The 24424-nt window shown below is 34.5% G+C and overlaps 1 protein-coding gene across 1 annotated transcript; it reads right to left on the bottom strand.

Annotated features, from left to right (window-relative positions):
• Positions 1-20879: 20879 nt before the first annotated feature.
• LOC122048800 lies at positions 20880-21814 on the bottom strand. Its single transcript, XM_042610324.1, has 4 exons — positions 21695-21814; positions 21574-21627; positions 21331-21480; positions 20880-21251 (listed from the first exon to the last, which is right to left on the bottom strand). The coding sequence occupies exons 1-4, from the start codon at positions 21812-21814 to the stop codon at positions 20880-20882; spliced, it is 696 nt and encodes a 231-aa protein (XP_042466258.1).
• Positions 21815-24424: the final 2610 nt, after the last annotated feature.

Raw genomic sequence — 24424 nt, 5'->3', positions numbered from 1 at the left:
ATAATATGATGTGGATTGAAAATTTGGCGTGGAACAGTCCTTAAACATTGGTCCCAACTATCTAGGTTGGCAAAGATACTGATTGTGATGGCACAAATAACTATTTAATCAATCTGATATTTTTATTCTATGATCTTTACTTTTCATCCTAAAAGGTAAATGTTGCTTTTACTGATCAATCTGTTTTTTTTTTATCTACGAGAGAATGCGTATTCGGTGTGGCCAAAGGTCTAGGCAGGTTGAGATGGTTCTCTTGAGCCAGTTTTTCAATTTTTGCCGATAAATGATTAGCTACAAAAGGGTCGTGCGTCGGTAAAAAAAAACATATTTTTGGGGAGAGAGAGACTATTTTGCCAATCGAGTCACAGGTATCTGACATATTTATACTTAACGATTTTACACAAAGTGGTGACGAAAGGTATAACTTGTACAAATTTTTCCATTTTCCAATTCGATCCGAGCCATTCGTTCGTCAAATTTTCTATCGAGCCATGAAAAAGATTCAACAAAAGACAGAAACAAATCCACTATCTGTTTTACGCCAAGCAATATGTAGAGTAACTCCCGATATAGCAGTAAAAGCAAGACGTGTAGGCGGATCGACTCATCAAGTTCCTATTGAAATAGGATCTACACAAGGAAAAGCACTTGCCATTCGTTGGTTATTAGGGGCATCCCGAAAATGTCCGGGTCGAAATATGGCTTTCAAATTAAGGTGTGGAAAGGTCAGTTTTCAACACTTTTGGCCTACCACAACCTCTCTTGAGCATCTCCACTTCTTCCCGTCCGTCCTCCTCACCTTCCTAGCGCCGTCTCCCTCTCCCGCTGCCTCCCTCCCGTTGGAAGGAGGCCGTTGGAGGTCGGCAACGTCGGAGGGAGGGGGCTGCTGGAGGGACACAACATCTCGGAGGGAGGGAGGCCGCAGACGACGATGGAGGGAGGAGAGTTCGAGAGGCTAGGGCTTTTGGGACTTTTGGAGCGTTAGCGCGTGCACGTGTTTGTCACGTGAGAGGAAAGTTTTATATCAACCGTGTGGTCAAGGGGCGGACCAGGGAAAATGGGTCCAGAAGATCCGGTCCCCTTCAAAGTGTGGATGGAGAAAAGAAAGGAATCTCTATCCTTTGAAGTGAAGGGAGGGAAAGGAAAATAAAATCTAGAGATGAATAACAAATCCCTACGGAAAGGAACGGAAGGCATCAAAGGGGAAAAGAAAAAAAATGAAAAAAAATATAACAAAGCTACTGGGCGAGCTGTGGCAAAGGCCAGCCACAATCAAAGCTATGCCTCCTCCAAAAATCTTCCCGTACCGCTGTACGTGGGCGGCTATCGTAGCCTAAATCTCCTCAGTAAGCGGAGAGTGCATGGTTCGACGATCGCTCAAAATTTCTAGCCACTTCATCCAAAATGTTTAAGAAAAGAGGGATGGGATGAACTGTTAAGACTAATGGCCCAAATTTTTTTACATTAGGATCAAATACTAATTTAGGATCAATTAATTTAGAATGGTTAAGGTTAATTGGTAAAGTTAATTGATTAATTAAGGATTAATAAGTTGATTTTTAAGTTAATTATTTAAATCAATTTAATTAGTTTGTATTAAGTTAAACTTAATTGATTATCTTAAAATAGTTAATTGATTTTTAATTAATTTATTATCAATAAGACTAATTGATTGTTTAAATTAATTTAGAATTAATTAAATTGAGATTGATTAATTGTTAATAATTTAATTTCATTTTAAGTTAATTAGGTTAAAATAAATTTTGAATTATGTTAAGTTTAAATAATTTCAAATTGATTGAGAATTAAATTAATTAGGTTGAAGTTAATTAAGGATTAAGTTTAAACTTTATTATTAATTAGGCTTAAAATTAATTAATTAATTATGGATTATTATTAATTATGTTAATAATTAATTGTGGATTAATTACATTGTTTAATTTTAATTATTAAGTTAAAACTTATTTAAGTTGATTTTAGATTAATTAAGTTAATTTATTATTATTATTATTATTATTATTATTATTATTATTATTTGATAGATTAATAAATAGTCTGATTATTGGGTTATTTAAGTTGAACTTAATTAAGGATAAATTAAGGTTGGTTTCGAATAGATTGATTCAATTGATTAATTATTATTTAGGTTTATCAATTAATTTTGAATTAATTTATGATTAATAAAATTTAATTAATTATAATATTTGATTGATTAAATTTAAATTAATCTGGGATTAAAATAATTAATTAATTAAGTTGATTAATTTAAGAGGTTGAATAATTAATCTAGATTAAGTAATTAATTAATTTTAAATTAATTAAAGTAATTAATATTGATTTTCATAATTATTTTAAATTAATTAACTGATTGATTGATTTTGAATCAAATGATTTCTTTTAATTATTAGTTTTGATTATTATTGATGTTTGTAAAATATCGAAAATGGGCGAATCACCGTAACGGAAATTTTCATAATTTTTAGAAATTTTTTGAGAATTTTTCGGAGCTCGTATGGACGAGTTTAAGGAGATGAAAACTGGACTCCGGGAAAGCCTATTTAGGTTACCCCATTTAAACGAAGAATTCCTTTTTCTATTTCTATTTTTATTTCTTTTTCTTTTATTTTCTCTTTTCCTTCGTTTCTGCCCTCCTCGCGCTGAGCCGCCCGATCCGTCCCCCTCTCGTGCCCTAACCGTCGGCGGTTCCTCCTCCCCCTCGCAATTTAACCCCTCGGCAAGGGTTTCGCTTCCTCTTCCTTGCCACGGTCGATCTCCCTTCTCTTCATTTGCCCGATCCCCTCTCCTTCTCATCCATTCCGAACCCCGCGCCGCTGACGTCTTCTCCTTGCCGACACTTGAGCGCCGCCCGACATCTACTGGCGCCACCCTTCCCCTCTTCGGATTTGCGCACCGACGCCGATCCACCTCCGCCGGCCACCGGGTCCGACCAGCGCCTTGTCGCCTCAGCCCTAGCGCTGGCCAAACTCCTCTGCCCTAGATTTGTTCCTCTTTGTCGCATCTCTGCACAGCGTTGCCGCCACCTGAGGCCGCGCCACCGTGTGTCGATCGCCGGGCATCGACGTCGATCTTTTCTTCCCACCTCTCCGCCGTGCCCTAGCAGTGATCCTTAAGGTAGGCGATCTAACTAGCTGTGGAATTAGGGATTTCGTTTGATTGATTGCCCTTGTTGTGATTTTCTTCCTGTTCTAGACTAGGAGGAAGATCTCAGATCAGTTCTTACTGTATTTCCAGATCAGAGCTGGGATCTTCTCCTCTGTTCTTGATCATCCCTTCCTTGTGGTGGATTTAGGTCACGGTTGAGGTAAGTTTGGGTTGTTGGTTTTGGATCTTCTGTTCTTGATCCAAACAGTGTAATTTGTTCCCAGCTATGAGTTGTTTCGTCATGTGATCTGGAATCTGTGCTTACTTGTTTTCTAGTAGCAAAGCTTTAAACTCCAACAGGAAGCATTCTTCTCTGTGGGGTTTTCTTGGTCCAGCAATTTAATCCAGTAATTGCTCACATTAGCTCTAGCAGCAACGATCCTTGCTGTTGAGCAACAGCGACTGTGGTTGAGGTATAGTGTAGGAATTTATCTTCGTTCTAGATGATTGCTAGTTGTGTTAGCAATAATTGTTAACTTAGATTTAGAATTAATCTAATAGTATGATTAGGGATAATGAAGCTAACCCTAATTGATTAATGGATTAGGATTTAGTTTAGTTAATGGATGCATGATAGAATTAGCTAAGCTAAATATTGTGACACAGGACTTTGACACGAGACGAGTATCTCGACTACCGATTTGGACTTTTCGATTGGAGGCGGGTACTTTGACTTTATGTCATTTGATATGCATAGTAGTGTTTTTAACAAGTAGCAATAATTATGTTTCTTATTTGCTTTAGTTAGTCACTACCCGATCTGTTACATGTTTGCTTTGTTTACTTATTATGCATTTCATGTTAGTACCTACTTGATTATACATGCTTATAGGGGTAGTGACACAACTATATTTTTATTATGTTCAGGACCTAGGTTTTGATACCTTATCTGACCTGTGTACCTAGACCATTGATTTGGTCAAATTGTTCTAGGGTACACATTTTATATATGGATATGTTCAGGATATTTTCTATGCTTAGTGTCATGAACCATCTCGCATGATTGCATGCTGTGCGATAGTCGGCTCTATTATTGTTGACCACATCGCCAGTTACATGGATCTGCACACACAACCACTCATGGGTTAGTGGTTTTTATCAGGCAGGGTGTGTTGCAGCAGGTGCTCTGTCAGTGCTCCGTTGGTCCACTCATGGGTAGCGTGACGCAGCGTGGTAGCACGTCAGGGATCCCTCTCCGTCATCGTGCACTGGAAGATGAGAGCATTGCGCTCCCCCACTTATGATTTGGGGTAGGAGGATAGGTGTACTCCGACAGCATCCCGTCCACTCGGTCACTCATCAGGAGCAGTGATGGCAGAGTGCACGGTTGTCATAACCCTACCCACTCGGTCTCACCATCATGTGTGAGACGGCTGACTGGCAGTAGGGGTGACCAGGACACATCATGGACATCATACACATTGATGCATTTATTGTTTGTGTTTGCTGCATTTGGATGGATGCATATGTTTGACATGCATACAGGATTTTGATACCTCTCGGTCTGACGACCCTATTATACTTATACCCTGGTCCTGGTTAGTATAATTTTCTCTTGCTTATTTCAATTGCATTTATCATTCTTGTATCAGGAGACTGTACGCATGATTAGTGCTAGTTGTTATTTTCTTTATTATGCATATCAGTTGTCACCCGCTGAGTGTTGGACTCACACCCTCCTCTGTTGCTATTTTCAGGTTGATGCTATCCGGAGAGTTCCAGTCGCTAGTCTCCTACAGACCACGAGGACGTTTGTTGGTCTTTTGGTTTCTTCTTTATCAGACTTGTTCTGTTTTGATACATTTGGATCTTGTATGGATTTTTTTATTTGTTGATCGATTGGTTTGGATGTGTTCTGCTACATGTCTGCCTAGACGGCAGAAGAGGTGAGTGGATTTATTACGTCGGATTTGTGCTTTATGAGTGTAGTTAAGTAGGGTTGTTTTTGAGTCTTCTTATCACTGTTCTAGTTTGTTAATTATTGAACTGCGTGGATGCCTGTGTTGTATTTTATTATTGTTATTGTTCTGGTCATGTTGGCCGAGGTATATGTGGCCCAGAGGGCATTGTAGAAGTTTCAGATTGTCAGCCGTAAAGGGGAGATGCTGTCGAAATTTCTTCGAACAGGGACTCCCCCGGGGCGTGACAATGTTAAATTGAGTTGATTATTGGTTGATTAATTGAAAAAGGCTATTTGGCCATTGTTAGATTCAAATTCAATTTTGGATTCATTGAGAAGGAGTTTATAGGGTAAGTTTTCAAGTCGTGGTAAGTCACAAAGAACATCATTAAAGTAACCACTTGCATAGGCAAAACTTCCCTAAAACAACAAACTCAAATAACTTAATACTAAATTTTGGTCTAATTAGCTCATGTTTGATTGAGTTAACTTTAGTTAGATCCACTAAGTTTAGTGTACCAGGATGAACACATATGATTCAGCTTAGACATGTCTTCGACAGAGTTTCCTTAGCCTACTATCATCCCTATCCATTCCGACCAATCCATTATATTTTGATGCTATATTGCCAAGGTTGGTTAAACCTTTTTATAACTAATCGTTTTATATTAAGAAAGGAAATAAAACTAAGCATGCATATTGGAAATTAAAATAATCAATTCAACAAGGATAGATGATTTTTCTTTTAGCTCCCCTGAATCATAACTTAGATACGATCTATTTCGGTAATGAATTTGATGGTTGGGAATCCAATATTGATTTGGTCCACTATAGTTAAGTAAACAGGCTTTGGGGACTTATGTTTGAACTTGATTTCTAACATTTTGACTAATAAAAAATAAATATGACTTGTTTGTCATGTTAGGTTTGTATCCGAGTCCAAATTTATTGTTCATAGCTTGTTGGGACCTAAGCATCATATTCAGACTCTTGGAATTCAAGTTGAACTTTTCCAACATTTTTTTGAGTTCCTCCACTTGACCTTTCAAGGTAGAATTTTTTTCGTCAAGTTTTGCAACTTGAGTTGAAGTTCCATTTTGAATATGGTTAGTTAAGGAATTCTAGTTGACTTGCTCCTTAGGTATTCAACTTCAAAGTATCAAGATAAGATTTAGTCAATTTCTTAAACGAACATTTTATTATTTTACGCATTTGTAATTATGAAAATAAAGTTACCTCTCATGGTCCTTTTGAAACGGAGGCGGATCTGTGGCTTCTCTCGGACTCAGATTCGAGTTTAGCTATTTGATCTTTTGTTGTTAGTGCTATGAAGCTTCTATGCTTTGGTTCCTCCATGTCCGATTCTTCGAAAGATAATTCGTTGTCCTGCATTTTATTGTTAGATAAATTATTTAACTTAAGATTGCTTTTTGTTACCTTTGAAGGGTAGGTTTCCTTGTGAATTTCTATCAATTTATTCCATAAGTTCTTGGACGAAGATTCCGACCCGGTAGAGTTCTTCATCCGTCAATCTACAGTAGAGAGTACATGTGGCCCTAGCATCATCTTGAGCCATGCTTATAATGTTAGAGGTCCACCTTTCCATTTCTAAAGGTTCTTCGAATCTGTTGGTGTAAAACCTCTTTTATTGATAATCAACAAGTTGATCTCCATTTTTAGAAATTGCTCCATCCGTCTCTTCCAAAGGTAGAAATTTGTGCTATTGAAAGAGGCGGGTGAGAGGAATTCAAACCTTCTTGTTGAGACATTTTTATCCTTGCAAAAAAATATAGCTAAATGCAATTTCCAAGACGGTCTTGGATTGGTATAGTATGGGAAAAGAATTAATCGAGAAATGAAAAAACAAAAAACGTGAAAAAAGGCAAAAGAAAAAATTTTGCTTGACAATTATTTTAAATAAAATATTAAACAAAAATGTTAGAAAGACTTTTAAGTCTTTTCAGAATAATCTTGCTCTTATACCAATTGTTGGATTATGAAAGATTGGGGGGGGGGGGGTAAATCTTGTTCAATTAAAATATTTTCTTTTCTTAACGTGAAAGCAAATAAAGTTACGTAGCGGTAATAAAGTTTAAAAAAATTAAAGATAAAAGATAAGTCTCCTTTTTTTACTTGGTTTAGAGCATAGCCGACTCCTACTTCAAGGTCCGTGATTGTTGATCACTTTCGTTGGGTAATCTACTAAATGATGAAATAGTACAAGTATGAATACAATGTACAAGTAAAATAAAAATATTGACAACAATGTATGTAAGATGAAGAATAGGTTATCGGAAGCCTCTCGACGTCATAGTAGTTGTAGCTTTCACGAGCAATGAATGGATGCAGTAAAAGATAAAAAAGGAGAAGTTGTATCTGGCTAGAAATTCGAGGGCTTCTTTTATAGGTCTCGTTCGGTTGACTAAAACTTCGTTCGGTTGACTAAATTTATCAATCGACTGAATCTCCTATCAGTTGACTAAACTTTGCACCCTTCTTTGCCCTGATCTGATCCGTCCGATCCTGTAAATCATGGTGTTCAGTCGACTGATCCAGCTAATTGGTTGACCGAACCTGAATCTACCAATTTTGCTTCTATTCGATCTGATCCCTATCGTTTACTAAAATTGGATTGGTCGACTGAACCTCTTGTTTAGTTGACAGATAAATATTTGTTTCCAAGTTTGTAGACCACGATCATATTTGTGCCACACTGGCCAAATCGATCAACCGAATCGCCTGTTCAGTCAATCGAACCCTCGGTTAACTCAAACTTTGTTCAATCTGTAAAACAAAGTTAACACAACAATAGTATAATAATAGTCATGCAAAACAGAGTTAGATAGATATATAAGTGCATGAATGAGACAGTTAGGATTGTCTTGATCTCAATCTAGAAACCTCCATTGGTTTCTTCAGTTGGATCAACTCTTAAGGTTTGTCCCTACCAGGACACGACCTCACCGCACTCCCTCAGGAGCTTACATCACTCACCTACCAAACATCTGGTTCTCCAGACTTGTTTAGACTTTCTCTGCTCAATGTTTGATCGCCTGATCCACTAATACTTTTCCTGTAATAATAAATTAACACAACAATAATAATAGTAATGCAAAATAGTATTGGTAAAACTATACTTAGGGTTACCAAAATTTGTTCGTTTGGTCAACATTGTGATGTTGACCAGAAACTATTCGGTCACACATACTTGAAGTTTACTCCTCCAAGACTTCTCACTACCTAGGGTTACCCCCTATGGTTTTCATTTACTAGGACTTTCATCACTTAGTTTCACTCACTAGGACTTTCCACTGCCTAGCTTCACTAACCAGGACTTTCATCACCTAACTTCATTCACTAGGGCTTAGCTTCATTTACTAGAACTTTCATTGCCTAGGGATACCTCCCCCTAGGATTTTTCTTTTGTCAAGCATCAGGTCACTTTAACCTGCTTGGACTTGCTAGTCACTTGGTAGACTACTCACCACTTGCAGTCACTCGATAGACTACTCACCACTTACAGTAACTCGGTAGACTACTCACCACTTGTAATGACTCGGTAGACTACTCACTATTTGTTGGATTGAGAAGCGCTAGAGGGGGGGGGGTGAATAGCGCTCGTGGCTATTTCGTTCGATTTAAAACGTATCGAGTAAATAAACGCAGTGGAAAGGAAAAGAACAAACGTTAACACAAGTTGGTTACTTGGTTCGGAGCCTGTGGCGACTGTTGGTTGCTACTCGGAAAACCTAGAGGTTCCACTGTACAAAAATTTTGTACAAAGATCTGAACCTTTTCCTAGCTACCATGTGTTCTTTTAAATTAAATTTTGGATCGCCTGCGGAACTTAACACGTTTGATCCAAAACTTAATCTATTTGTTCTTTTAGGTTTTGACTTGGATCTCCTGCGGAACTTAACACGTTCGACCCAAATCACCTTAAGTTATTAATTCCATTAAATATTAATTTCCATAATTGGTTCCCAGTACTGACGTGGCGAGGCACACGACCTTCTTGGATATGGGAGCAACCACCACCGACTAGACAAAACCTTTTATAGAAATCTAATATTTAATTTCCTAAAATAACTTTAGGTTAACCAAAAAGAACAATCAAATCACAAGGAAAAGAAAAAACAAAAGAACACAACATCGAAAAACATATTCGAAATTCTAGAACGTAAGCCTCTTGTATTTGGTATTATTTCCATAAATAACTAGTATGATGCGGAAAGTAAAATTACTAGTTATACCTTGTAGAAAAACCCTCTTGATCTTCTATCGTATTCCTCTTCTAACCTCGGACGTTGTGTGGGCAACGATCTTCCGAGATGAGAAACCACCAACCACCTTCTTCTCCTCCTAGCTAGGTTCGGTCACAAAGAAAGAAGCTTCACCAAGAAAGAAAATCAAAACACTAACCAAGCTCCAAGAGATGCTAGCTTCCTCTCCTTCTTCTTCTTCTTCTTCTTCTCCAAGTAGTATCCGACCACCACAAGAGCTCCAAGCCTTTGAGAGAGGTTCGGCCACCACAAGAGGAAGAGAGGGAGATGATGATGATGGCCGGCCACACCAAGCAACAAAAGAGGGAGAGAAAATAATAGAGGTTATTTTTCATGAAGGCACCCCTACCCCTTCTTTTATATTCCTTGGCTTAGGCAAATTAGGAAATTTAATTACAATAAAATTTCCTTAATTTCCTTGACATGATTTAATTGAGAAAAATAAAATAAAATATCCCAAATCAAACTCTAATGGCCGACCACATCAATGAAGGAAAAAAAAATTAGACAAGTTTTAATCAACAATTAAAACTTCCTAATTTGTTTCCGGAAATTTTAAAAATAAAATTTCTCTTTAAAAATCTCTTCATGGTTGATAAAAGGAAATTTCTATAATTTTAATTTTATCAACATGTGGATAATTTTAAAGAAAAAATAAAATATCTCACCAATTTACAAATAAGGAAAGATATCTAATCTCTTTCTTTAATCTTTTGTAGATCTTTTACAAGAGAGATATTTTAATTTTAATTCTCTTTAATAAATTATTTCTTCCACATAATAAAAATTAAAATTAAAATCCCTTTTTAATTTAATTTGGCCGGCCCCCACTAGCTTGGGTTCAAGCTAGGGCCGGCCACCCAATTTTATACCTAGGCCGGCCCTAGCTTGGTTCCCAAGCTAGCTTGGTCGACCCCCTATTGGTGGATATAGAAGGTGGGTATAAGTGGGTATAGAACTCTATAAATAAGAGGCTACGATAGGGACCGAGAGGAGGAATTGGTTTTGGTCTCCCGATAAAATTAAGCATCCCGTGTTCGCCCCGAACACACAACTTAATTTTATCAATAATAATTCATTCCACTAGAGAACTATTATTGAACTACCGCACCAATCCCAAATTACATTTTTGGGCTCCTTCTTATTATGAGCATGTTAGTCTCCCTGTGTTTAAGATATCGAATGTCCACTAATTAAGTGAGTTACTGACAACTCATTTAATTAATATCTAAGTCCAAGAGTAGTACCACTCAACCTTATCGTCATGTCGGACTAAGTCCACCGAGGTTTAACATGACAATCCTTATGAGCTCCTCTTGGGGACATTATCAACCTAGTATCTCTAGGACACAGTTTCCTTCTATAATCAACAACACACACTATAAGTGATATCATTTCCCAACTTATCGGGCTTATTGATTCATCGAATTAAATCTCACCCATTGATAAATTAAAGAAATAAATATCAAATATATATGCTTGTTATTATATTAGGATTAAGAGCACACACTTCCATAATAACTGAGGTTTTTGTTCCTTTATAAAGTCAGTATAAAAGAAACGACCTCAAATGGTCCTACTCAATACACTCTAAGTGTACTAGTGTAATTATACAGTCAAGATAAACTGATACCTAATTACACTACGACCTTCTAATGATTTGTTCCTTTCCATTTTGGTCGTGAGCTACTGTTTATAATTTATAAGGTACTGATAACATTATCTTCTGCATGTGACACCACATGCTATGTTATCTACAATATAAATTAATTGAACAACTACAAACAAATGTAGATAATTTGACCAAATGTGATTCTTTGTTCAAAACAAATGTTTACAAAAGCTTAGGCTTTCAGTATACATTCCAACAATCGACTCCTACTCCAAAGTCCGCGATCGTTGATCATTTCCGGTGGGAAACAACTATAAGCTCGGAAAATGTTATTATAAACTAAGTACAATGTAAAACCAGTAAAGAAACTTTATACTGACAACAGAATACTGAAAACTGAAGCTCCGGGTTGTCGGGATGTTGTTGCAGCACTTTGGGATCGTCTCGTTAGCAGCTTGTAGCAGAAGAATAGCTTAGAATCTATTGTCTCTAGCTGTTGGTCGAGACCCTCTTATATAGGGTGTCCAAGGCGCCTCCATCAAGCTCCAAGGCGCCTCCAACCTGAAATCATATCCCGAAATCAACTCTGCGATAAGCCTCTGCTCGCTGCCCGTTATCCACCTGAAGGCGCCTCCAACGCCACTCCAAGGCGCCTCTAAGCAGCGTTCCAAGGCACCTCCAAGTCCCATGGAGGCGCCTCCAGCTCCTTCCCGCAGACAGCTTCCACCTTGTACCTGAGGCACCTCCAAGATCCATGGAGGCGCCTCGGGTACTATTCATCCGAGGTGTAAAATGCACTTTGGTCCCTGCAAGATACGTTAGTCCTCAAAAATATCCTGCAGCACAAAGTTAGCACATAATAAATATGATAAATGAATATTTGACACTCACCGGACTGTCCGGGTCTAACTTCAGAATTTCAACCAGAAACCCTAGGTCGACCCAACGCCTACTGTTCCCTCTGCGGGGAACACATCCTCACCTACTCCTCTCAAGAGAGTTTACCTTTGCTAGTTCGATCCTCTAGATCGACTGGACTTTTGCTCAGCCGTCCATTACTTCTGGTCTTCATGCTGGACGTTCAGTCCACGACCCGTCCAGACTTCCACCTGGTTCGCGACACCAGGATTTCAACCTAGGGTTACCACCCTCTAGGATTTTTGCCCAAAGCTTTGACCCGCTAAGACTTTCCGCATAGGGTTACCTCCCCCTATAACCTAGGGTTACTGCCCCCTAAGGTTTTCCTTTACCTAGGGTTACCACCCCCTACGGTTTTCATCTACCTAACCGCAGTTAGGACTTTCCTGAAACACTCATTCAAGTACGTTAGATAATAATTAATCTTAACTTTGAATTCCTTTGCCATTATCAAAACTGAGGTTCGATCTCGGATGCTTTCCGCATCAACAATCTCCTCGATCTCGGATGCTTTCCGCATCAACAATCTCTCCCTTTTTGATTATGACAATCGAAATTCAAAGTTAAGTAAAAAATGTAATAAAGATAAGCATAACTAAGCACAAGCATAAATAAAGCATAAGCACATATAAAACTCCCCCTTAAAAAAGATTTCTTTTAATTTATGAATTTTTCTTTGAATTTCTTCCTACTCTCCCCCTTTGCCATATATCAAGAATGAGAGAGTAAAAGTAAAAATGATAAAGTGATGAATGACCTTAGCTTGAAAAGTTTAGCTCAAAAACATTTGGCATAAATTTTAAAAAAAATCTCATCCTTTATAAATTGATTAATAACTAGGTTAGAAAAATACTTAGCTAAGTGAAAGTGAATTTGTCTTTAAAAACTTTTGACAATAATTGTTATTTTTAAAAACAAAGTTTTTGAAAAACACTTAGCTTTTGAGAAAAACATTTAGCAAATACTCAGAAAATTTAAAATTTTATTTTGAAAGTAAGTTTAAAACAAGAAACTTACCTTGACTCCACTCACTCCCCATTAATTAATGCCTTAGTAAATTTTTGGGTCCTAGAGTTCAAACATTTAAAATATAAAAGTTTAAAAGCAAGAAATAATTTACTTAATTTTTCGTTTTATCCATTCTAGGTTATCAAGCAAGTTGAGCTTATTAGTGAGTGTGAGATGGGAATATTTAAAGATATTGAATTCTTTAAAGAATTTTTTAAATAATTTTGAAAATAAGTTTCTCAAATGATTTTTTAAATGACTTTGAAATAATTTTTAAATAAGTTTTTCAAATGTTTTTTCAAATAATTTTTAAAAGATTTTTAAAATGATTTTTAAAAGATTTAAAAAGATTTTTAAAGAATTTATTTTTAAGGGATTTTTTAAAATATTTTTAAAAGATTTTTAAAATGTTTTTTAAAGGATTTTTAAAATGATTTTTAAAAGATTTTAAAATATTTTTTAAAAGATTTTAAAATATTTTTAAAATGATTTTTAAAGGATTTTTAAAATATTTTTAAAAATATTTTTTAAAATGATTTTAAAAAGATTTTTAAATGATTTTAATTTAAAATGATTTTTAAAAGATTTTAAAAGATTTTTAAAGGTTTTTTAAAAGATTTTTAAAATAAATTTTAAAGGATTTTTAAAATGATTTTTTAAAAGATTTTTAAAATGATTTTTAAAATGGTTTTTAAAATATTTTTAAAAGAATTTTTAAAATGATTTTAAATGATTTTTCAAAGATTTTTAAAAATATTTTTAAAATAAATTTTCAAAGAATTTTTAAAATTAAATTTTAAAGGATTTTTAAAATATATTTTTAAAGGATTTTTTAAAATAATTTTTTAAAGGATTTTTAAAATAATTTTTAAAGGATTTTCAAAATATATTTTAAAAGAATTTTTAAAATAACTTTTAAAAGATTTTTAAAATACTTTTTAAAGGTTTTTTATAATAAATTTTTTAAAGGATTTTTAAAATACTTTTTAAAGGATTTTTAAAATACTTTTTAAAGGATTTTTAAAATAAATTTTTTTAAAGGATTTTTAAAATAATTTTTAAGAGGATTTTGAAAATAATTTTTAAAGGATTTTTAATATTATTTTGAAAAGGATTTTTAGAATAATTTTTAAAAGGATTTTTTTATATATATTATAGAGTTAATTAGGTTGATTTATTAGGTTTATCCTAGATCAATCTCACCCGATCCTACGTTATCAATCAGAGAATCTTAATTAGATTTTTGAGATGTTTATATTTGATTTAAATTATTTCTAAGGATTAATTTACATTTGAGTTAAACTTTGATTTTCCAACTAGTCAATTAAATACATATTTCAAAGATTGGTTCCAAGGTCGTGGCGAGGTACTAAGCCTTCTTGGGTATGAGATCATCCACCTCTTCCTAGACAGAACCTCTCAAAGAAATTATATATTTAATTTTCTTTTTGAAAACCCCTAGGTTTAACTGGACAAGAGTAAATCAAACTTATGTCCAAAAAGAAATCACCAAGCACGTTTATTAGTTAAGTTAACAAATTTAAGTTTGATTTAGTTTAGATCTAATTAAGTTAGATTGGATTTAGTTTAATTTAAGTTTAGATTATAATTAAAAGGTACTTGATTATAGCTTGGTTTATAGTGTTTAAGTTTTACCTTAGACTTGTAACCCAAGTCTAGATTTTGTGAATTAGTTAAATTATTAATAATCTTTTCTAATTTATCGATTTTATCTTTTAAGATATTACTTTGTTTCTCTAATTTTCTAAAAGCTAATTTCTGGCATTTATTAAACAATTTTGAGTTATTCTTGTTTAGGTTTGAATTAACTCTATTCGTTGTATAATTAGCATGCATATCTAATTTTCTAGAGAAATATATACTAGAACAAGCAGATTTAGGTAGGGGAACAACATGCGTTGCAAAAACTAGATTTTCATGTAATGTAAATTCGCTTACCTTGATTTCTTCCCCTAGATCCTTGGGTCTTCTTTCTGGACACTGTCTTTTGCAGTGATCGATTCGTTTGCACTTGGAGGATTCAATGTGCTTCTTTCCTTTCCAGATCGAGTTCTCCTTCTTATCTGGTTGTGTCGGCCGAGTCTTACGAGTAGGGCACTGGTTTCTATAGTGCCCTCTCTCTCTGCATTTGAAACAAGTTATGTGAAATTTAAAATTTGAATTTATAATTTTACCTTTAGGATACATGATAGGATTCTCCCCCTTGACTGTTGTCATTTCAAATTCTGACTCAGATTTAGATATCTCGTCTTTAGTCATCAATGTTATGAAATCGGTATGCACTGATTCTTCTGAGTCTGGTTCGTAGGTTGACTCTAGGGATTTAAATTTAGATTCGGACTCAGGTTCTATTTGATCTTCTGGCTATGAAGGGATCTCATAAAGCTTGAGCAATTTCTCCCAAAGCTTCTTAGCATTGTTGAACTTTCCAACTCGATCAATATCTGAATTTGTTAGTCCGCATAGGAGAATACAAGTTGCTTTTGCATTTGACTCGAATGTTCTTATTGTTTGTGCATCCTACTTGTCACACGTGATGGGTACACCTTCTTCGGTGGGGAGAATAAATCCAATATGGACTATGGTCCATATTTTTGCTTCGGTCTTCAGTTGGTGCTCCACCTGGTCTTTCCAATATTTGAAATTCTCGCCGGACAAAAGTGGTAGGCATGTGGAACTGTATCCATCTTCGTAGGCCATTAAGAAGGAATCTCGCAAAATAAAAACAATAAAACTTATTCCAAGACTTGGTTTTGGATTAGTAGTGCGGGAAAATAATAGAAATAGGAATTCACAAATTTCGAAAAAAATAATAAAATATTATTAAAAAATATTATATCAAATTTTGCTAAATGCGATATTTTATCATTTTTCGAAAATAGTTTTGGAGGGAAAAAATGAAAGGCGAAAAAAATTCCCATGGAGGCGCCTCCAGCTCCTTCCCGCAGACAACTAGGGCTGTAAATGAACCAAGCGTTCGTGAACAAGCTTGGTGTTCGGCTTGGTAAGAGCTTGTTTATGTTCGTTCAATATACATTAGATTAATTAAACAAACAAACTTGAACAGCTCGTTAAGCTAAACAAACAAGCTTGAACACATATGTGTTCAGCTCGTTAACGTTCGTGAACAACGTTTGTGAACAATGTTCACGAACAATATTTATTAATAAAATTCTTTTCAATATGCTAAATAAACAATAAAATAAAATATAATAAATAAATAAATTTAAATTATCAATCTTAATAATCAATCAAACAATTAAAAGCTTCAAACAATCAAACAAGCTTGAATTGAGAGCTTGATAACATCTAAACGAACCAAGCTCAAACCAAGCTCAAGCCAAGCTCAAACCAAGCTCAAGCCAAGCTTGAATTGAGAGCTTGATAACATCTAAACGAACCAAGCTCAAGCCAAGCTCGAATCAAGCTCAAGCCAAGCTTGAATTGAGAGCTTGATAACATCTAAACGAACCAAGCTCAAGCCAAGCTTCAAACAAGCTCAAGCTCATAAAAAATAAACCAAGCCAAGCTTGAACACTCATTTCAAAAGCTTGGTTCATTTTAAGCTCGGCTCGGCTCGGCTCGGTTATCTTATCAAACAAGCTTGAACACCCCAAAGCTCGGCTCGGCTCGGCTCGTTTACAGCCCTACAGACAACTTCCGCCTTGTACCTAAGGCGCCTCCAAGCTCTATGAAGCCGCCTCGGGTACTGTTCATCCGAGGTGTAAAATGCACTTTGGTCCCTGCAAGATACGTTAGTCCCTAAAAATACCCTATAGCACAAAGTTAGCACATAATAAATATGATAAATAAATATTTGACAGTCACCAGACTGTCCGGGTCTGACTTTAGATTTCCGACCGGAAACCCTAGGTCGACCCGACGCATACTGTTCCCTCTGCGGGGAATGTGTCTCACCTACTCCTCTCAGGAGAGTTTACCTTTGCTAGTTCGATCCTCCAGATTGACTGGACTTTTGCTTAGCGTCCGTTGCTTCCGGTCTTCATGCTGGACGTCCGGTCCACGACCCGTCTAGACTTCCACCCGGTTCGTGACACCAGGATTTCAACCTAGGGTTACCGCCCCCTAGGATTTTTGCCCGAAGCTCCGACCCGCCAAGACTTTCCGCATAGGGTTACCTCCCCCTATGACCTAGGGTTACCGTCCCCTAGGATTTTCCTTTACCTAGGGTTACCACCCCCTAGGGGTTTCACCTGCCTAACCGCAGTTAGGACTTTCCTGAAACACTCATTCAAGTACGTTAGACAACAATTAATCTTAACTTTGAATCCCTTTGCCATTATCAAAACTGAGGTTCGATCGTCGGATGCTTTCCGCACCAACACTATTTGCAGTCATCTAGTCAACCTTAACCAAGCTCCATTAAACATATTATAAAATATCAAAACTCTTGAGGTTGATTGCACCAACATTCCCAACCATTTTTAATGGTTGGTAGGGCTATAAAAGGCCCAAGAAGACCCTTAACCAGAGGAGGAGGGTTCTGCTCTTTTTAGGAAACCCTAGGAGAGCATTTTCCATGGCCGATTTCGATGATCCGTCCACCATCCAAGCAAGGATTTCATCTGAGAAGACTGACATCGCATTAATAAACATTCTTCTCCTCTTGTTTCTGTTTTGGGGATTGTAAATGCTATTCTCTTTGTCTTTTGGTTATATTTCTCTTGTCATGGAGTAGATCATTGGATTCTAGGAGTAGAGAGTACCTATGATGTAATTGTTGACGTGTAAACTATGTATTTGTTTATTTCCCTATTCTATGAGATGTTTGCTTCTTGTTCTTGCTTGATTGATTGTGTGAGTTGTGAATAGAATTGAATGTGGAGGATTGGTTACCATGTAAAGAAGATGCTCTAGGCTGTTTGATCGCAAGACCTCATGTGACAGGGGGCATCCCTTTAAGCGGATTTTCTAGAGTTATCACCTTGAAATGGAGCTAATTCACTGCAAGGGATTAACTAACTAGGGATTTATGGGTTTGCCCCAATTAGAGGTTAAAAAGTGGAGTGAGTAATCTTGATTATAAGATCGTGGGATCTCATGTGACATGGGTAACCCTTTATGTGGACTTTTTAGTGTTACTTCTTTGCTAATAGCGTTGAATTTGGGATAGACTCTTTGGTATAGTCCGATTTGTATCATTTATTTGGTTAGAATTCCTACAAGAAAGTAAACATGTTGGTAAGGAGGTGAATATTACTTAGAGTATCAACTATCATCATAGGAAAACCGAATCATAGAATCTTTCCTCCAATCCAATTTCTCTGAGTGATTACTTGCTTTCTCTCTCCCCCTTTCTCTCTTTCCTCTCTTTCTCTTGATTGGACACAACTTGGACCGTCTAGATAACTAGCCTTGCAACCTCATCTAGTATTTAATCAACAATTCCTGTGGATCAATATTTTATTACTTTCCTGTGGATCAATATTTTATTATTTGACAATAAATCGTACACTTGCGATTCACGACATCAATGTCCTAATCCAATGGGGACCAATCCTTTATATAGAGAATCCGCATCCATTATTAACTCATCAATGATAACGGATCGGGCTAAAGAATTCTACACTTTTAATCCACATTCAATAATCTTAAACCCAATAAACCGAAGTTAGATCATTTAACGAATTTGGTATCTTAACGACATAATCCGTAGTTAATCCTTTATATAGAGGATCTGTATCCGTTATCAACCCATCAATGATAACAGATCAGGTTAAAATGTTCTACGCATCTAATCCACATTTAATAATCCGAAACCCAATAAATCGGAGTTAGATCACTTAATGAGTTTGGTATTTAACGGCATAATCCGTATGATAAATTGAATGTGAACCCACCTAATAGAAGATTAAATCCAACACTATAATCAGATAGCATTAATGTAGTATACGAAGAAATGACTTACTTTTCTCGTACCAAATTCACTTGGATATAGGTCTTGTCACATTTTTATAGTTATATAATGTACTTGGTAGAATTGAATGCCTACACTTGTCAAAACTAGGATGAGCATTTACCAATGTGCTGCCACAACAATAAGAATCATGGTGAAAGGATTGATCCTGGGACGGGTTGACGGGGACGCTGAGGACGAATATATTCATCTTTTTGCCACAATGATGAAAGGATTGATGAAAGAATTTCATGAGAGCTAGCACCACCAACATGGGAAGTTATTATCAATTGAGATGTTTTGTTCTGCTTCCAGGCTTCCAGCAATTTACTTTCAGTTTTCTTGAAACTCAAGCGTGTGTAAGTTTTGACATTTAGTATTTTAGAGTTAGTGTTTTATTTTGTTGCCTGTAACAAAATGATAGACAAATTACATCGTTAGCACTATTTTTGGATATACTTTGGCAAACAATACTATAATACACATACTAGTTGTCCATAATACTAGTAAAATCATTAAGATCCTATTATTCTTTATTGGCACATAAAAAGACCAAAAATTTCAAACATTTAGCAAAAGCTCTACTTAGTTGAAAGCATATGACCTTGTAGTATATACCAAGATTAATCAAATATCTTCCTTTGGTTGATTTATCAAATACTAGTTGATTAATTAAAAGCATATGACCTTGTAGAACTTACCTTCTTTCATTAGACTGAACCCATTTATACGTTAGATTCTTTTCAGATTGAACCCAAATGAATCTTTAGCAGAAATGAAAACTATGACCAAACTAAACATCGTTATAAGGCAACCAAGAAAAACATGAAAAGAAGGCAACCAAGACAAAATGAAAGAAGCAAGACATTTTTTTAGAGGAACTTGTGATAATTACTTGTTGCAAAAACCTTCTCAAGCAGCTGCAGACAACTCCTATAATATTGTGCATGCCATTTGATTGGCATGGGGATGGTGTTTGCCCATGAGACTTTGACCTGTGAAGTTTGGTGCATCCTTGAAATTTACTTGGATATTGGTCGTTATTTTTTTTAGGTTTTGTAATGTACCTAGTAGAATTGGATGCCTCAGTCTTCCAAACTAGGACGAGCATTTCAGATGCAAAGTGTTGCCATGATAATAATGAGGCAAAATATCATATGTTGACCTCGGACGCTTTACACGGTCGTCTCCATAACTACTATAAAAAGATAAATCAGGAAACTATAGATGATCCCCTTGACAATAAGAATCGTATTGAAAGAGTCAATATAAAACATTTTACTTGAGTTGACACCACTAGCATGGGAAGTTATTATCTTTGAAACTCAAGCCTATGCAAATTTTGGCATTTAATATTTAGCGTTGTATAACAAAATGATAGATAGATACACAGCTATCACTATTTTTTTCAATGTGTATATAAGGTGCAACTACAAAATAAATTCAATCCCGGCTAATTAATATCAATAATAAACTAAAAAAAATAGTTTCAAATTTTAATAAATCAAAAATAGATTTGCTACAAAATTAGTAATTTATTTCACTTAAATAAAAAAATAATATACAAAAAAATAAAAATAAAATGGAAGTTAAAATAAATTAGAAAAAGAATTTATAAATTATTTTTTATAAATAAAAATAAATACAGAGTAATAACGAAATTTGATACAAAATTATATGTATCAGTAAATCTATTTAAAAAAAATTTAAATATAAAAATAATCTGTTTGTAATTTATATAGTTTGAAACTTAATTTATTAAATAATTATAAATATATTTTATTTTATTTATAAAAGAGAGAATCTCTACATTTGGAAAAGGATCCTGACAATAAAGAATGGTTGATATCACAATGGACGGTCGGGTTTGGGCATGATAAGAATCCATTTTGAATTTAGCCAGTGGCTTATTTTGGGCTAAAATAATTCCTTTTAAAAAACATAGATCTAAACTTAAAAAACTTTTCTTGAACAATATGGAACAATAGCAAAAAAAAGAGTTCATATAAATTTATTAATGAACTTTGGATAATTTATTACACAGAGGATTGATATCTCTTATTTGAAGCCTCCAGCTCCTCCATAAGCAAAAACATATTTATCTTTATCATCTACATAATGATTATCCGATATGCTATAATAATCACCGATATCAACTTTAGCTTCAATATAATTTTCATTCAAAGCGAACAAGTTATTCGATTCATCCACAAACTGAACTTGAATGAAATAAGCGGCTTTATTACGTCCTTCATTACTTGGATGACCACTACCCATCGGAGGACTAGGCACATTCGAGGGAGAGTAAACATGCCCACCCATTTGCATTGCATCTGCATAATCATCCATCTTTGGAACCAATTCCTTAGGGAAATACCCAAGTGGTAGCTCATCATTATATGTAACCCACCAATTCCCTGTATTATTATCCTATAAATGAAAATATACAATTTATTAATAAGGATTAAACTTCAAAAAAAACACATTTTAAAAAAAAGAAAGAAATTACCCTACTGATTAGTATGGATATATATTTCTGTTCACCGCCATAAGTAGAAAATTGCTGAATAAAACTTCCAGGTCCATAAATATTAGTGGTGCTAACAAAACCAGCAGTACCACATTGCAAATTTATACATCCTGTCTCATACCCATCGCTCTGAAAATATATAATTAAATATTTTATCGCTAACAAAACTAGCACATTGAATATATATATATATATAATAAAAAATGAAAGATTTATACTTACAGTCAAATAAGTAAAAAATCGAGGATAACTAGAATTGTACAAGGATGTTGACATCTGTGAAATTAGATATCTATTAGTGATGATATAAAACAATATTAATAAATATTATATATTAGCTTACATGCCAACCAGCCTGGATCACATTGAGTTCATTGTTTGGAACCCTTGTATCGCCAAAAAGATATATAGTGCTGGATGATGTTTGATCGGCTTGTAGATCCGGAAGCTTATATGTCGCCATTTTTGCATACGCTCCATAAAATGGACCACCATTTTTAGATTGAATTATTGCATACTATGTATATGCAAATATTATTTATCTTTGAACTCTATAAATATTGAATTAAAATAATAATAATAACAAAAGTGATAAAAAAAATAATAATAACTCACGTGGCTTCCTTTAATTTGGTCGTTAGCTGCAACATGTGCTCTAAATTGGTTTTTCAAGATCTGAGACTCAATTAAATCTTGTTTCCAAGGACGGTGGATGAGAATAGTACCATAAGGACAAGTATCATTGAATCCATAAAAAGAAGCCGGTTTAGATTTTGCAAGCTTCATTCCTTTTGGAAGATTGCTTGGTTTTAACTGCAAAGATTATTAGGCTAGTTAAAGGGCCGAATGAATTATACAATGCAATAAAAAACAAAATATCAGTTTGATTTATATTTTTAATGCTCAATACCTGAAGAGTGTGATTTTTCAACAAAGGATGGTTAAATGCTGGTTGCTTATACATATCAACACAGTCAAATAAATCTCCAGTTATTGTCTGACAAAAAATAAATAATTTTAATAAAAACATCATTTATAATTTATAAAAAATATTAAAAATGACCTGAATGGTTTTAAACGAATGCTTAGCTTTCTTGTTCCATGATCTTGCTTGTGCCCCACCAATTGAAATAAAAACCAGACATAAAATACGAAGTAACATGATGTGAAAGTTTAGTATTGCAATATGTAGTAAATCTTGGGCCATTCTCACTTATAAATACACAAAAAAAAATTCTATAGTTGGTAAAATATAAGGATCATTAAATAAAAAAATGAATGAATGGAACTTATTTGCATTCTTTAAATTTATAATTTATTATTAAAATTTATAATTAGTAAGATATAATAATTATTAAATAAAAAAATAAATAAAAGGGAAATTATTTGCAATCTTTTAAATGTTTAATTTATCATTAATGTAATCGTATAATTGGTATGAAATCAATGTTAAATTAATTTAAGCTTATCTATATTAATGTTAAGAAATTTTAAAATTTATACCGTATATTAGCCTCCATTAATGTTAAAATAATAAATCTAAATTTATACAAAATGCACGTAATTATCTCTCTATTAATATATTTTTAAAATCTAATAAAAATTAATAATAAAATTAATGTTATTAAAATAATAAATTCCCTTCCATTTATTTTTATTTAAAAGTAAACAAAAAATATAAATTACACATTTAAATATACAAATAATTTCCTTTTTATTTATTATTTTATTTAATGATTCTTATATCTGGCTAACTATAAATTTTTTTTTGCGTCTCGATTTAAACATATTCAAAAAAATTTAAATTTTCATATTACACCATATTATTTAACATTTTATTCCTTATGTTTATTTTGAACTAAAAATTAAGTCAAACATTTCACATAAAACCATTAAAATTCTTAACTGAAACTATTTTTTTTTTCATTCCTTTTGAAAAGGCCACCAAGAAATTATACCATGCAATGAAAGCATCATATCAATTTGATTTATTTATTTTAATACTCAATGCTAGAAGAGTATGACTTTTTTCATAAAGGATGGTCAAATGTTGGTTACTTAATAGTTAAATAGGTCTGTAATTATTGTGTGAGAAAAAATAAATAATTTTAATAAAATTATAATTTATAATTAAAAAATAATATGATAATAATTTTTTAAAATATTAATATTAATAAGTATTATAATTTAATAGCAGAGGAATAGAAAATCAAAGCGAGAATGTCTAGTGACTAGCACATGAGGTATTGTCATCATGAGGTTTGGGGTTCAAATCTTGGCAAAACTGAGATAAAATGTCTCCCTTATGTGCTAGTTACTATTCCAAAGGCTAGTAGCCCGGCTAGTAGCCGTCCATAATTTACCTCCTCCGTGTTAGCTCTGGGACAAGTTGGCGGGGCACTGGGGGCAAGCGTATTCACCTTTTGGCCATCATTATTTCTACCACACATCCCTATTTATAAGCTAGGTACAGTGATATAAAAATAGAAGAATACAATGATTATTTATCAATTAACTATAAAATCAAATCAATTAACAATTATAATACTTCCTGTCACACCTAGGAGGTGTACTTATTTGACGAAATAGATGATATCTGTTGGTGCAGAAAGCACCAGACGATCGAACTTAAGTTTTAATTATAGCAAAGGGTCCAAAGTTAAGGTTATTTGTTGTCTAATAAGTGTAAATGAGATTGTAGGAAAGTCTTAAGTGTTCTTAGGTAAAAGCCCTAGTGGATTCTAGGCAGGTGGACAACCCTAGGGGGAGGTAACCCTTGGTGGTGGAAAGTCGTAGCTACGGTTGGGCTAGGTGAAGTCTTAGCAGATTGAGCACTTTGGGCGAAATCCTAGAGTTGAGAGCTCTAAGTAAAAATCCTGGTGGTTGCAGACCAGGTGGAAGTCTGGACGAGTCATGGAGCGGACGTTTAGCATGAAGACTTGAAGTCTCGGATGCTGAGTAAAAGTCCAGACGGTCTAGAGGACCGATCTGACAAAATGTAAACTCTCTTGAGAGGAGCAGGTGAGAACGCGTTCCCTTGAAGAGGGAACAGTAAGCATCGGTTCGACCTATA

Source organism: Zingiber officinale, chromosome 2B (genome assembly GCF_018446385.1).
Source record: "Zingiber officinale cultivar Zhangliang chromosome 2B, Zo_v1.1, whole genome shotgun sequence".
NCBI classification, from domain to species: Eukaryota; Viridiplantae; Streptophyta; class Magnoliopsida; order Zingiberales; family Zingiberaceae; genus Zingiber; species Zingiber officinale.
This window is presented reverse-complemented; position numbering and strand designations above follow the sequence as displayed.

Bases quoted from the DNA above. Each gene is read 5' to 3' on its own strand.
- LOC122048800 (XM_042610324.1), bottom strand. From the start codon at position 21,814: ATGGCGACATATAAGCTTCCGGATCTACAAGCCGATCAAACATCATCC. The intron at 21,628-21,694 runs GTAAGCTAATAT...CTAATTTCACAG, and splicing joins TGATCCAGGCTGGTTGGCAT to ATGTCAACATCCTTGTACAA. The intron at 21,252-21,330 runs GTAATTTCTTTC...TTTCATTTATAG, and splicing joins TATCCATACTAATCAGTAGG to GATAATAATACAGGGAATTG.